This window comes from Coregonus clupeaformis, chromosome 34 (genome assembly GCF_020615455.1).
Source record: "Coregonus clupeaformis isolate EN_2021a chromosome 34, ASM2061545v1, whole genome shotgun sequence".
NCBI classification, from domain to species: domain Eukaryota; kingdom Metazoa; phylum Chordata; class Actinopteri; order Salmoniformes; family Salmonidae; genus Coregonus; species Coregonus clupeaformis.
The window spans coordinates 35,475,079-35,491,114 of record NC_059225.1 but is presented as its reverse complement, the minus strand read 5'-3'; the positions used below and the strand labels follow the sequence as shown (position 1 = coordinate 35,491,114).

The 16,036-nt window shown below is 44.4% G+C and overlaps 1 protein-coding gene across 1 annotated transcript in view; it reads left to right on the top strand.

The window, feature by feature from the left end:
• The window catches only part of LOC121550060 (cadherin-7-like), a 200,304-nt gene that overhangs the window by 145,707 nt on the left and 38,561 nt on the right, over positions 1–16,036 (top strand). Inside the window, exons 6-9 of the mRNA XM_041862168.1 lie at positions 727–911; positions 2,115–2,368; positions 3,512–3,648; positions 5,567–5,688. Coding sequence (XP_041718102.1) covers positions 727–911; positions 2,115–2,368; positions 3,512–3,648; positions 5,567–5,688 — 698 coding nt within the window. The remainder of the gene's footprint in view (positions 1–726; positions 912–2,114; positions 2,369–3,511; positions 3,649–5,566; positions 5,689–16,036) is intronic.

The following is a 16,036-nucleotide window of genomic DNA, read 5'->3' as shown; positions in this document are numbered from 1 at the left end:
GGAGAGGCGGTTGCCAGGGGGCAAAGAGGAGCGTACACAGTATGAGGGGAGGGGAGGAAATCATTTTTATTTTTTATTTTATGGAGCCGCTATTCCATGGCGAATTAAAAAGCCATTGTGTAGCAAACAATGTCAGGAGCGCAATGTCGGGAACCACTGGGGTGAGGAACACAGAAAGGTCTGGTAATAAGCTCTGCCATAGTGATTGGGAAGATTATGATTATGAAGTTGATTCCCTCCTTTTATTCTTATGCTTTAAGTCAGGGAAGTTCAGACAAATACTTTGGGAACACAATGGGAGGGTTTGCATGTAATAGAATCTTCCAGTGGACATTTCATCCCACCAAAACATATTACGCAGGGATCGGGACTCTTCCATTCACTTTGGTCAAGAGATATTATGTTTCATGTAGCGTGGAGTGGTCAGAATGTGTAATACATTGTCATGTGAATACAAACAACTCCATTGTTTTAAAAGTTGTAAGGTTCAAGAAAAAAATATTTGCCCATTCGATCATAAATTTATTAAAATGTAAAACTACTCATTAAATATAAATTGTCACTATTTCCTCTTTAAAAATGAAGAAAAAAAACGAATCCATGAATTTGCTGTTTGACCAGTCATTGTGAGAGAGGGAAATCACAAGCAGCTGGGGGGTACTATAAATCTGAGCTGCTAAGGAGTAAGGAAACCACCTCATCTCTAACCTCTACTCTCTCCACCAGAGAACTATCAGTACACGGTGCTGGAGTCCTTGCCTGTGGCATCCGTGGTGGCCAGGGTCAAGGCTGCGGATGCAGACATAGGCCCTAACGCAGAGATGGAGTATAGGATCATGGAGGATGGACCTGGGGTGTTCAACATCACTACAGACGAGGACACGCAAGATGGCGTCATCATCCTTCAAAAGGTACACATGCAGAGATTTTGTATCCGTCCAAAATGGATGAGACAAATCTTTTTCTATGGAGCTCATACATTGATGGACACTATTGTTTTTACGCATGCAACACTTCCGACTTTGTCCGTCAAACTTTTGGCCGTCAAAAACAAATAGTGACGAATGCATATTTTTCATCCGTTTCCATCCATCTCTGTCTGGCCATGGCCTTACACTGTCCAAAGCTGATGATGACTCACTCTGAGAATATGATGGGATGCTATGGTGAAGTAGAGTTGTGTAATATTAATGCTTTGATGTCTTGCTTCAATTGCATTATAGGCATGCTTTTTTTCAGCCTATAGCACTCATAAACTTTACTTACTTTTTACTTAGTGGTCAAAATATAGAACGTTATTGCTATGTCAATAGTTTATTTACTTGTAGGCTATTTTAGTGTTTTTTTTGGGTTTAAAAGGGTATCCCCAGGCCACTCAAGAATTTGAGACAGTCTCTGGACGCCATGATACTTTGTAGCTATGAGAGCTATTGTTGGCCCCAAGCCAGTTTTGTCACAGGGTCCAATCTGATCTTTTGTTTGTTTTCACCATCAGCAGTCATAGACGAGTACCACAGAGTGGAAAGTCATACCGACAATAAACACAGACAATAAATGTGTCACATCAATGTCCTATGTTATAGGGCTACAACTGTGAGTCCAATAAGCCAAACATATGACAACATATCTTCTAAACACTCACATTTTGAAATGTCTTTCACCGTGATGTGTTGTATGCCTTTTCTCGCAATCAATAGTTTGCTTCACACTACATAGTAAGTCAATATAAAAATGTCTGGATGAAAGATGTATTTGTGAGAGTCTGATTATGTGCAAGGTTGCATAGGGTCATTGGACTCTAGCACCTGCATTTCTTCAGTATACTGGTGTACTACGAGGCCATGTTGGCATGAGCGATGCACATACAAATACAGTATCTTTATGGCTTTGCCCTCACCATTTACAGAAAATGTGGCCAGTGTTTATAAATCAGGACATGCTTTACCTTGATTGGAAGGTCACTCTGTCGATTTCTGGGATCCGGCTGACCTATACTCTCAAGCTCTGTTTTGTAAAGAAATATGAAATAGCTTTTTATTTTCTTCCTTTTAATCTTTATTTGTCTGTCTTTATTTGTCTGTCTTTATTTGTCTTTATTGGTCTTACTTGTTCAGTCGTTAGACTTTGAGACCAAGAACAGCTTTAATGTGCGAATCGAAGCCACCAATCGGAACATTGACCCTGCGTTCGTGCACCTGGGTTCGTTCAGCGACACAACGTCGGTCAAGGTGGCGGTGGAGGACGTGAACGAACCGCCTGTGTTCTCCACTCAGCTCAGCAGGATGGTGGTCTCTGAGGACGCCAGAGTGGGCACCTCCATTGGGAGGGTCTCTGCGCACGATCCTGACTCCTCCAACAGTGCCATCAGGTAGAGCCCAGCTCTCCAGTTATTACACACCATTACAGCCAATCTCTCTGTTGTCCCAGCCATTTTCTGATGTGGCACCTGTTTCTTAAAACAACTTCACCCAGCTTGGCCCTATTCAACAGAGTGGTGAATTCCAAGCGATTTCACCTGTTTCTTTCAACATGTTGCTACACCGTCAGGTTGACAGGAGGTCCAAACACCTTTAGAGTAGGACTGTAAATACCTTCTAACATCTCAGTAGTGACACATTTAAGCACCACCTACACAACACACTTAAACCACTAACACCATGAGTTCTAAACTCCCTCTGTGACTGTGTGACATGCACTGAAGCCAGATGGTGTTGTGCTTTTCGAGGGAACGCAACATTTGCAAAAGTGAAATGTCATCTTCAACAAGCGAAGGGCAATCCCCCAGAAGGGTCAACAGTCTGTACCAGCTCCATGGCCTTTTTTTTGTTCTATTTTATTTTTTATGGCAACCACAGAAACGCAATCTGCCCCATGTCACTCATGAGACTCCCTCCCATTATGCATTAATTGAAAATAAAAAGTGTTGTGTGGTGGTATTCATGCTCGGGCGGTTAGGATTGTTAGTAATGTTAAACAGAAAATCTAATTACTCAGCCATTGTGGGTGTGGCGGCTCTCAGCGTCTTTAATAATATGGCATAATATGGCCCTACTTCTGGTGAAATTAGAATTATTGTGGAACTAATGCAACCAATTACATTGAGTCAAATTACATTGAATAATTCCCTTTGGATATAGGCTTATTGAAGTTGTCATTTTGTCCAGAAATATGAGCTGCTGTACAGGACTTCATAGTGTTTGTTCTGTGTTCAGAGTTAACCCATCGCTGTCCAGCTTCTAACTTCTTACTTAAAAAACTTTGATTGAGAGCAGTTCTCGTCAAAATCTAAAAGTTGAAGATGGACTGAAAAGCACTCAAAAAGTTCTTATTCCTCCAAAAGTGTTTCAGAGATAAATTATTACATGTAAAATCAATAAGAACTTTCTACAAAAGGAAAAGACATAGCTATGTCTGTCTGTCTGTCTGTCTGTCTGTCTGTCTGTCTGTCTGTCTGTCTGTCTGTCTGTCTGTGTCTGTCTGACTTACTGGCTGTGGATCGGTCTGTCTCCAGGTACTCCATAGACAGAAACACAGACCTGGAGCGTTTCTTCAATGTGGATGCTCTGAGTGGGGTCATCAGTACGGCCAAGTCCCTGGACAGAGAGGTCAACTCTGTCCACAACCTCACCATCCTCGCCATGGAGATCCGTAAGAGCACACATACACACACGTACATGCGCACACGCACGTATGCACACACACACTCAAACACACCCACACACAGGTTTCAACAACGACTCTCCACATCAGGTCTCAAAGTCAGACTAGTCAGTGTTTTATAAAGGCCCTGCATAAAGTATAGTAGTCCCTTCTGTCTTGTCATACTCACCTCATTGCCACTGCGTTGTGCCTCCTGCATTAACGTGACGAGGTGTGTGGGTTGCAGCGGGGCTGTCACTGAATGTTAATTCTGACGTATGGAGGTCACTGCGACCTCCGGGTCTCTGTGAGTCGTGGCGTGTGTGAGGGGCGAGCTGCTGACTAAGGGCAGGTGCAGGCAATGGTTCACCCGCTGGTGAACTATGCTAATGTGAGGAGAGGTGCTGTGATGCCTTTGACTCATCCCTCCACGGCTTCAAGGACAAAGTGGCTCACGCATTTCCCCTGGCCCACTCTGCCCACGCAGACACAATGGGCAGGAATCATCTCACAAGCTCCATTAAATGACATACTAGTTACTCTACTAAGTACCTATAATCAGTATGAGTTTAAAACCACTTAATGAAGATACAGTGACAATTTGATGTACATTTTATCAGTTTTGCACTCAATGCACAAATAGTCACAAACTCAAACATCGTAATCTTCATCGCTCAAGTAGATGCCTTGTGGTTCAACCACACATATAGGCCTAAGACGAATGCTCAAATGATTCCTCGTCCTCTTGTCTCAATGGAGTAACACATAGGGAGTTAACATCATTAATAATAACTGAACAATTTCACAACAGCCCTACACTGAGGAGACGTTGGCCTCTGACACACAGTCAGACTTCTATTCTCTTTACAGTGGAAAGCAGCAGCTGTAGAATCAGAAGTCCAGGCAGTCTCTCTCAGAGCCCAGGATGCCTTATTACGCTTTTTATAGTAAATGGGCTTTTTGTAACGAAAGAGGGCAGAGAAGCACTTCTTCAGGCATTTGAGCCATGGACGGACAGTGCTCACATTTCATCCGCGCCCAGACTTTGCTCTGAACACGCCAATGACAACAAGTCTGTGCCCCGGGGTGCCACGTGTCCTTTTTATTACCGTTAAATCAGCCGCCCCCGAATGTCAGCCAACACGTAATCTCTCCTGTCGGCGTGGCTGCTGACGCCAGGCTAAATCATTGTCCATCCAGGCTTTCAGAAGCCAGCCTTTTATTCAGTGCTGCATTGGTGTCAGAGCAGGGATTGAGCCTGTGGTACAGGATGGCCTGTGCTACTACACAGTCACTTAGGCTGTGTCTGGGGCTAGGTTGTAACAACCTCATGATGGGTATAGAGAAAATATAATGTAGTAACCTAAACCTATCAATGTTACATTGAGCATCCAATATGCTGTAATAGAAATAAGGCCATGCTCATTAAAAAAAATATCATCCTCCCTCATCTTAAACGGCACCGACCGCCACTGCTCTATATAGTGCACTATAAAGGGTATAGGATGCCATGTCGTACGCATCCCTTTACCACCTAAGCTCCGCTCCAATCGTAATTAGCTGCCTGATCATGTTGGCTGATCCCCACCAGAGCAACTAAGGCTGTCAGCTGATAGTGAATGCCTTGCATATGTCGTCATGCCGCATTTTGTTCATTTTGCTCGACCTTTGTGATTAATTAAAAAGACATGAGAAAGATCGATAGTAGGGTAAGTGGATGAGGGTAAACACAAAGTTAAGTCAGAGTAAAGAATTGACGGGAACCAGCTATGATTATAAAACCTTGTTTTCTCTCTCTCTCCTGTCTGTCTTCTTCTTCTCTCTCTCTCTCTCTCTCTCTCTCTCTCTCTCTCTCTCTCTCTCTCTCTCTCTCTCTCTCTCTCTCTCTCTCTATCCCTCATTCTCTCTCGTCCTCTTTCTCTTTCAGAGGATTCAACACAGATTGGAAAAGGTTTTGTGGCCATCACAGTTCTGGACATCAATGACAACGCTCCAGTGTTTGCCATCGAGTATGAGACCCTCCTATGCGAGAATGCAGCTCCTGGACAGGTGAGATAAATTATCTGATGGGGAAGGAAATTATTGGTACTGCATTCACCAACATTGTTGATTCAGTTCACATTCAGATTTACCCACTACTTATTTGCACTTAAGCATCCCATTAGATGAGATAACTTTTAACATTTAAGATATTGCCTCACCCACACACTGTTTGATTCCCAATGGCAACCTGAGAAACAAATATAAATAAAATCTGCATCAGCCTCAGACTGTGTGCATCATCCCTTTTCAAAGCTTGAGGTCAATCCAGGGAGACACATTTGTCAGATCCACACTTTTAGATCAAATTGCAGGTATTGTTCGTGTTTGTATCCTTCATTAGAGATGTTACAGTCATTTCCGCTGCTGCTGCCAGCTGAATAATGAAATTGTATGAATTTGCAGTGGCTTGGCTATACAATGATATCACACACTAACATGATATTTCATGCCGGGGCAGAGTGGGTGTCTGCCCGGGTCTGATTTCCCATTCGGCGTGTTTGTTTGTGTGTGTGTGTGTGTGTGTGTGTGTGTGTGTGTGTGTGTGTGTGTGTGTGTGTGTGTGTGTGTGTATGTGCGTGCGTGTATAATTATAGGATCAGTGTGGCAGGCACTAGAGCAAAAAATGAATCATAACATCATGTAAACGAAACGGGAAGGCTGGAATTTAGTTTGGCCACAATATTGCTAAATGACTTGTGCTTCGGTAATGGCGATTCGTCTACACCTGGCATTTGGAAAATACCATCAGATGGGGAGGGGGAGGAGAGCATGTAAAACTGAATAAGTACAGTTAATCAAAATGATGCATTGATTTGGGAATTGCTATTAGGCCCTTTTAAATATGTTATTTGCATTTACCTTTTTGTGTTGTTTGTCATCGTGTTCACAGGGGGGTGTACAAGAATAGCAAAATATGATTTGATCTGGAAAATGAAAACAGTTTTATGTAGCCTACACATTCGTCCTTTGTGCAGTCGGTATGACCACAGTATGGTATAAATATGTTCCGCAATGGGAGCCAGTAAAACTATTTGGTTTGGTGAAGACTTGCCTTTAACTCGGTAGGATCGCTAAGGGCTATTTTTGATATTGGTCGTTTGGTAGACCCTTTGGCTCCAAACTGAAGGAATAACTTGGAGTAAACGAGATCCTTAGACACTTCTGTCTTCTGTAGCAATTTCTTACACTGCAAGATTTCTCTTCCTCGAAGTCGCAGGTCCTCAAAGGCTTACCTGTTGTGGATTATAACTGCCTTGTGGAGTTCATGCTCTATTTTCTTTTCTATTTTCCTCTAACCTGAATGGTGCCATTCAATCAGCTGAATCGAAAACCTTGCATTATAATACTTGTTTTATCTGAGTACTAGTACTAGTACTTGGGGGGGTTGTATCATTTGATTTACACAACATGCCTACCACTTTGAAGATGCAAAATATTTTTTATTGTGAAACAAACAAGAAATAAGACAAAAAAACAGAAAACTTGAGCGTGCATAACTATTCACTACTTTGTAGAGCCACCTTTTGCAGCAATTACAGCTGCAAGTCTCTTGGGGTATGTCTCTATAAGCTTGGCATATCTAGCCACTGGGATTTTTGCCCATTCTTCAAGGCAAAACCGCTCCAGCTCCTTCAAGTTGGATGGGTTCCGCTGGTGTACAGCAATCTTTAAGTCATACCACAAATTCTCAATTGGGTTGAGGTCTGGGCTTTGACTAGGCCACTCCAAGACATTTAAATGTTTCTCCTTAAACCACTCAAGTGTTGCTTTAGTAGTATGCTTAGGGTCATTGTCCTGCTGGAAGGTGAACCTCCGTCCCAGTCTCAAATCTCTGGAAGACTGAAACAGGTTTCCCTCAAGAATTTCCCTGTATTTAGCGCCATCCATCATTCCTTCAATTCTGACCAGTTTCTCAGTCCCTGCGAATGAAAAATATCCCCACAGCATGATGTTGCCACCACCATGCTTCACTGTGGTGATGGTGTTCTCGGGGTGATGAGAGGTGTTGGGTTTGCGCCACACAGAGCGTTTTCCTTGATGGCCGAAAAGCTCAAGTTTAGTCTCATCTGACCAGAGTACCTTCTTCCATATGTTTGGGGAGTCTCCCACATGCCTTTTGGCGAACACCAAACGTGTTTGCTTATTTTTTTCTTTAAGCAATGGCTTTTTTCTGGCCACTCCTCCGTAAAGCCCAGCTCTTTGGAGTGTACGGCTTAAAGTGGTCCTATGGACAGATACTCCAATCTCTGCTGTGGAGCTTTGCAGCTCCTTTAGGGTTATCTTTGGTCTCTTTGTTGCCTCTCTGATTAATGCCCTCCTTGCCTGGTCCGTGAGTTTTAGTGGGCGGCCCTCTCTTGCCAGGTTTGTTGTGGTGCCATATTCTTCCCATTTTTGAATAATGGATTTAATGGTGCTCCGTGGGATGTTCAAAGTTTCTGATCTTTTTTGATAACCCAACCCTGATCTGTACTTCTCCACAACTTTGTCCCTGACCTGTTTGGAGAGCTCCTTGGTCTTCATGGTGCCGCTTGCTTGGTGGTGCCCCTTGCTTAGTGGTGTTGCAGACTCTGGGGCCTTTCAGAACTGGTGTATATATACTGAGATCATGTGACACTTAGATTGCACACATGTGGACTTTATTTAACTAATTATGTGACTTCTGAAGGTAATTGGTTGCACCAGATCTTATTTAGGGGCTTCATAGCAAAGGGGGTGAATACATATGCACGCACCACATCTCTGTTATATATTTTTTTGAATTATTTGAAACAAGTTATTTTTTTCATTTCACTTCACTAATTTGGACTATTTTGTGTATGGCCATTACATGAAATCCGAATAAAAATCAATTTAAATTAGACGTTGTAATGCAAGGGGAATTAATAATTTTGCAAGGCACTGTATATTTTTACATTTTACATTTTAGTCATTTAGCAGACGCTCTTATCCAGAGCGACTTACAGGAGCAATTAGGGTTAAGTGCCTTGCTCAAGGGCACATTTACGTCATTTAGCAGACGCTCTTATCCAGAGCGACTACAAATTGGTGCATTCACCCTATAGCCAGTGGGATAACCACTTTACAATTATACTTTTTTTGTTTGGGGGTAGAAGGATTACTTTATCCTATCCCAGGTGTTCCTTAAAGAGGTGGGGTTTCAAATGTCTCCGGAAGGTGGTGAGTGACTCCGCTGTCCTGGCGTCGTGAGGGAGCTTGTTCCACCATTGGGGTGCCAGAGCAGCGAACAGCTTTGACTGGGCTGAGCGGGAACTATGCTTCCGCAGAGGAAGGGGAGCCAGCAGGCCAGAGGTGGATGAACGCAATGCCCTCGCCTGGGTGTAGGGACTGATCAGAGCCTGAAGGTACGGAGGTGCCGTTCCCCTCACTGCTCCATAGGCAAGCACCATGGTCTTGTAACGGATGCGAGCTTCAACTGGAAGCCAGTGGAGTGTGCGGAGGAGGGGGGTGACGTGAGAGAACTTGGGAAGGTTGAACACCAGACGGGCTGCGGCATTCTGGATGAGTTGTAGGGGTTTAATGGCACAGGCAGGGAGCCCAGCCAACAGCGAGTTGCAGTAATCCAGACGGGAGATGACAAGTGCCTGGATTAGGACCTGTGCCGCTTCCTGTGTAAGGCAGGGTCGTACTCTCCGAATGTTGTAGAGCATGAACCTGCAAGATCGGGTCACCGCCTTGATGTTAGCGGAGAACGACAGGGTGTTGTCCAGGGTCACGCCAAGGCTCTTCGCACTCTGGGAGGAGGACACAACGGAGTTGTCAACCGTGATGGCGAGATCATGGAACGGGCAGTCCTTCCCCGGGAGGAAGAGCAGCTCCGTCTTGCCAGGGGTTCAGCTTGAGGTGGTGATCCGTCATCCATACTGATATGTCTGCCAGACATGCAGAGATGCGATTCGCCACCTGGTTATCAGAAGGGGGAAAGGAGAAGATTAGTTGTGTATCGTCAGCGTAGCAATGATAGGAGAGGCCATGTGAGGATATAACAGAGCCAAGTGACTTGGTGTATAGGGAGAAAAGGAGAGGGCCTAGAACTGAGCCCTGGGGGACACCAGTGGTGAGAGCACGTGGTGCGGAGACAGCTTCTCGCCACGCCACTTGGTAGGAGCGACCGGTCAGGTAGGACGCAATCCAAGAGTGAGCCGCGCCGGAGATGCCCAGCTCGGAGAGGGTGGAGAGGAGGATCTGATGGTTCACTGTATCAAAGGCAGCAGACAGGTCTAGAAGGACAAGAGCAGAGGAGAGAGAGTTAGCTTTAGCAGTGCGGAGAGCCTCCGTGACACAGAGAAGAGCAGTCTCAGTTGAATGACCAGTCCTGAAACCTGACTGGTTTGGATCAAGAAGGTCATTCTGAGAGAGATAGCAAGAGAGTTGGCTAAAGACGGCACGCTCAATAGTTTTGGAAAGAAAAAGAAAGAAGGGATACTGGTCTGTAGTTGTTGACATCAGTGGGATCGAGTGTTGGTTTTTTTGAGAAGGGGTGCAACTCTCGCTCTCTTGAAGACGGAAGGGACATGGCCAGCGGTCAAGGATGAGTTGATCAGCGAGGTGAGGTAGGGGAGAAGGTCACCGGAGATGGTCTGGAGAAGAGAGGAGGGGATGGGGTCAAGCGGGCAGGTTGTTGGGCGGCCTGCAGTCACTAGTCGCAAGATTTTATCTGGAGAGAGAGGGGAGAAAGAAGTCAAAGCATAGGGTAGGGCAGTGTGAGCAGGACCAGCAGTGTCATTAGACTTAACAAACGAGGATCGGATGTCGTCAACCTTCTTTTCAAAGTGGTTGACAAAGTCATCCACAGAGAGGGAGGAGGGGGGGAGGATTCAGCAGTGAGGAGAATGTGGCAAAGAGCTTCCTAGGGTTAGAGGCAGATGCTTGGAATTTAGAGTGGTAGAAAGTGCCCTTAGCAGCAGAGACAGATGAAGAAAATGTAGAGAGGAGGGAGTGAAAAGATGCCAGGTCGGCAGGGAGTTTAGTTTTCTTCCATTTCCGCTCAGCTGCCCGGAGCTCTGTTCTGTGAGCTCGCAATGAGTCATCAAGCCACAGAGCTGGAGGGGAGGACCGAGCCGGCCGGGAGGATAGGGGACACAGGGAGTCAAAGGATGCAGAAAGGGAGGAGAGGAGGGTTGAGGAGGCAGAATCAGGAGATTGGAGGGAGAAGGATTGAGCAGAGGGAAGAGATGATAGGATGGAAGAGGAGAGAGTAGTGGGAGAGAGAGAGCGAAGGTTGCGGCGTCGCGTTACCATCTGTGTAGGGGCAGAGTGAGTAGTGTTGGAGGAGAGCGAGAGAGAAAAGGATACAAAGTAGTGGTCGGAGACATGGAGGGGAGTTGCAGTGAGATTAGTAGAAGAGCAACATCTAGTAAAGATGAAGTCAAGCGTATTGCCTGCCTTGTGAGTGGGGGGATGGTGAGAGGGTGAGGTCAAAAGAGGAGAGGAGTGGAAAGAAGGAGGCAGAGAGAAATGAGTCAAATGTAGACGTGGGGAGGTTGAAATCCCCCAAGACTGTGAAGGGTGAGCCATCCTCAGGAAAGGAACTTATCAAGGCGTCAAGCTCATTGATGAACTCTCCAAGGGAACCTGGAGGGCGATAGATGACAAGGATATTAAGCTTAAATGGGCTAGTGACTGTGACAGCGTGGAATTCAAATGAGGAGATAGACAGATGGGTTAGGGGAAAAATTGAGAATGACCACTTGGGAGAGATGAGGATTCCTGTGCCACCACCCCTCTGACCAGATGCTCTCGGGGTATGCGAGAACACATGGTCAGACGAGGAGAGAGCAGTAGGAGTAGCAGTGTTTTCAGTGGTAATCCATGTTTCCGTCAGTGCCAGGAAGTCGAGGGACTGGAGGGTGGCATAGGCTGGGATGAAGTCAGCCTTGTTGGCGGCATAACGGCAGTTCCAGAGGCTGCCTGAGACCTGGAACTCCAGGTGTGTGGTGCGTGCAGGGACCACCAGGTTAGAGAGGCAGCAGCCACGCGGTGTGAGGCGTTTGTGTAGCCTGTGCGGAGAGGAGAGAACAGGGATAGGCAGAGGCATAGTTGACAGGCTGCAGCAGATGGCTAGAATAATGCAGAGGAGATCGGGATGAAATGAACTAAACATCAGGGAAAGGAGAGAGCAGGCCTCCCTCACCAAAAAAAATATATATATATAACTCTCCCAACTTCCACCTCAGAAACTATAATTGTTTCACTGAACCACCCGAGTAAAACTCTCCCAACTTCCACTTTAGAAATTAGAATTGTTGTAAACTACAGCAGACTGTTATCAGTAGCTGTAATTAAGTACAGCAGCTACCAACCACCTAACGTTAATGCCTCGGATGAGGTTAGAAAAACAGCTGAATGGTAGCAGCTAGCTGGCTCAATCACAGGTACTCTTAAGCATGAAATAACATTGGAAACAATTAACCATAGTTGCAAAAAGTTACCAGTAGCTACCCGCTAGCTAGCTAGCTTTGTTGGTCCACGTAGTGGGGTAGGCTAGCCTCGTGCTTCGCCGGAGTCCGCCGAATACAGTCCTTACCTACAATAATTACCTACAATAACCTTCAATAACTACCTGAGTAAGCTACCTATAATACCAAACTACAATACCTACCTACAATCTAAATACATGGTTTAAGCTTAACTCAACACCATATAAGAAGCCAAGCTTACCTTTCATAACGCAGCAACGATTAAACGTTGGGTAGCTAGCACAAAGATATTGTATTTAGCTACCACAGCCTGCTGGTAGTGTTGGCTGGCTAGCAATGGCTACTGTGTTGACTTTGTTTGAAAAACGGCGTCGCTGCGAACGAATGTAGCTGGCTAAAAGGATATTGTTTTTAGTTGCAACCGTTGCTAATAGCAACTCGCCAGCTAATCGTATGTATGGGTTTGGCCGGTGTAGGCCGTCATTGTAAATAAGAATTTGTTCTTAACTGACTTGCCTAGTTAAATAAAGGTAAAATAAAAAATATAAATAAATGTACTGTATACGATGGTGTGTATAGACATTATGGACAGTATATGAATAGAAAAGGTGTGTAAAGCTGTAGTTATATAGGATCAGCCTTGACTCGAATACAGTATACAGTATGCTGTACATATGAAGTGGGTAAAACAGTATGTAAACATTATGGCAGAAGACATTTAAAATAAAACCAATTCTATTTGAACCCAGGTTTGGTCAAAGGAATGGCCTGCCTTATATGCCCTCCCTAACTCCTGTAGAATGGCCAGCCCAATGTTTCATGGTTGACCTGTTGAAACACATGTACCACACGTGTTTTCCAGATAGAACTTGAAGTTCAGAAGCTCCATCTTGTTTTTGAGTGGTTACTGCCTGTGGTATTATGCAAATGTACACCTAAAAAAAAGAAAAGAAAAGAACGGGAAAAGGTTGACATTTGAACACTATTTGAATAACAAGGAGCAGTCAAGCTGTCTGTTTGCTATCAGGATGGGTGGACATCTCAGCTGTACAAGGCAAGGCAGAGCCTTCCTACATTTTAATTAACATGTTTCTCTCTATACGTCCACCCTTGGAGATGGAACAGCAGAGAGCACACAAAAAAACTCCTATAGACTCTATCTGCACATGAGCGGCCGCCTCCTTCCCAACAAGCTTAGTGTTTAGTTAAAAACCCACAGCCGCCCACTGGAAGACGTCTCCCCCATTGGCCTGAAAGACAGAATAATAACGTTTGGCAGTAGTTCAAGCACCGTGGCTCTTTAGCGCAGATTAGCCGGAAGCGTGGTGGTTGCAATAACCTGCCATTGTTCAGGCTTAATTAGGGAAAGTCTCATGGCACTAGCTCTCTCCAGAGACGCCACTTGTTACGGATCATCGGTGCGTCTGTCTTCTGCCATAAAATTTATTGATATTATGATGGAGCGGAGGGGGAAAGCGGGGAGGTCACACGCTTACAATCATCTCCATCAGTGTAGCCATTACATACATGAGTGGACTTTCTTGGCATTCCGCTGCCCCCAATCTTCCACCCTGCCCCCAATAGAACTAGTCCCATCAAGCATCCCCTTACTTGACAGTGTGTTCATTTTCGTTTTTTGTTGGGTTCCTCTGTTGATTAAAGAAGGAAAACTAACAGAAGTTACTCATAGCTACCATAGTGAGGTGGCAAATTTTTTTATGATTATTGAAATCTGTTGTTCATAAGTGTAAATATGTATTATTATTTTCTAAGGATCTCTGCTATTAATATATTAACTGTGTATCACATATTGTTCCTGTTCCAATTAGCAGTTCATTATAGGTGTTTCTTTCAGGTGAGAGTCAGGAACAACAAATGTAATTGAAGGTGGGAGTCGGAAACAACAATGTCATGGCACACGTGTCGGTAGAGAGAGAAACAGGGACTGAGTTCAGTCGAATCCCAATTTTTTTTTATTCTATACTTTCATTGAATCACTTAGACCCAGGTGTCTTTTTCAAATGAGGCGTGTAATATACAAAAATACACATATTAAATGCAAAATACACACAATCAAATAATCAAATCAGTCAAATAAAGTAATTTATCAGTCTTAAAATGACCGTAGGGGACTACATTTTCCAACTTAAGCCTTCATTCCATATGTGCTCATTCCATGTTTTTTGGCTGGACGACACCAGTTTTAATACACAACAGTCCAGAGTTGAGCTGGCTGATTTATAGAGATTAACGGAGATTGAAAGATGGCATTTGTTGAGCATTGTGAGTATCAATCAAACCCTAGCAGTCAGAAGTAGTGCCTCAGTTGGGGTGTTAGCACCAGCGGTGGGTAGGTGGATGGTGAGGCGGCGTGGGGTGCTGGAGGTCTTGTTAATTTTGGGGTGAGCTGTGTGTGCCACGTGTCACTGATATGGGTGTTGTTTTGGGTGTTGATTCAGTGGAGGGGGCAGAAGATAAACCACAATAAGAGAGGGGTGTGAAATCGACGGGCCCTGCCCCCTCCCGGTGTCATCACCACCCCATGGTGACAACCAGCCATCTACCCCCGTCTCCCATCGCCATGGTAACAGTCCGTGTCGTCGCCCATTTGAAGGCCGATTATTTATACTCTGGATTCAACTTTCAATTACCACCCGTTATCTTGTCGTGTGAAAACATCCTCATCATCTGTAAATGGAGAGCCTGAGTGATGTAAATGTGGGCCAATCAAATTAATGAGCCTGATTGTCTGTCCGTGCTGACGTGCTGCAAATGTGTAACTTCATTCACGTATAATAAAACTTTTGAAAGGGTCCTTTATGCTCTAGAGATGTGATGATAATGAAACCCTGACTAGAGCTATGTGTATAGTTGCTGTATGGCCTTTAAAAAATAGGCAGTAATCACGTTGTCTCAGTTAAAAGAACAAATGGTGAGATATATAATGTAGCTCTGCCTAATCCCAGACACATTTGTTAGTCTTTCTTTTGCCTTATCTTGTGTTGGCTCAGACAAGTTAGGAGCCCTTCTAACTTTATACAGGGACAATATATCTTTCATTTATCTCTAATTAGCTTGTGTAACAATAGGACCTGCAAGGGGGGTATATGTGTGTGTGTGCGAGCGCAAGCATGTGTGTGAGTGCATGCACGTTACTCTGAATGAGCAAACATTCCCTGCCTGCCTCTGTGTTTATCCGGCGTGCTGTAAAGGCACAAATGGATCTGACACCCAGCCGCGTGTAAACTAAAAATCTGACTCCTCAGTCTTGCCTCTGACAGGCACCGTTTGACTGAGGCTGATAAAGTCTCTCTGTGGGAATTTATGTCTACATCCATGTCTTTCCCCTTCGGTCTCCTACTTGAAACATTAGAGGATTCGTCGCTGAAGAGCCTCCAAAATGGTTTGCATCAGAGGCCCGCTAATGAAAGTCATTATTTATTACAAAATGGGTTGATATAACGTTGATTTACCGTCACTCTCCCGGCGGGCAAGGAGTGGAATTCATACCTTTCTCGAGATAAGCTCATTGCAATATTCAAAGAACATCAAAGAGTTCCCATCTGTTTAATCGTTGGGGAATAAGGCAAGTACCATAGAGAGATGTCTGTATTTGTATTGAAATGTATATTTCACTACACAGGCATGTTATATGAAAGAATATATATACAGTGGGGAGAACAAGTATTTGATACACTGCCGATTTTGCAGGTTTTCCTACTTATAAAGCATGTAGAGGTCTGTAATTTTTATCATAGGTACACTTCAACTGTGAGAGACGGAATCTAAAACAAAAATCAAGAAAATCACATTGTATGATTTTTAAGTAATTAATTTGCATTTTATTGCATGCCATAAGTATTTGATACATCAGAAAAGCAGAACATAATATTTGGTACAGAAACCTTTGTTTGCAA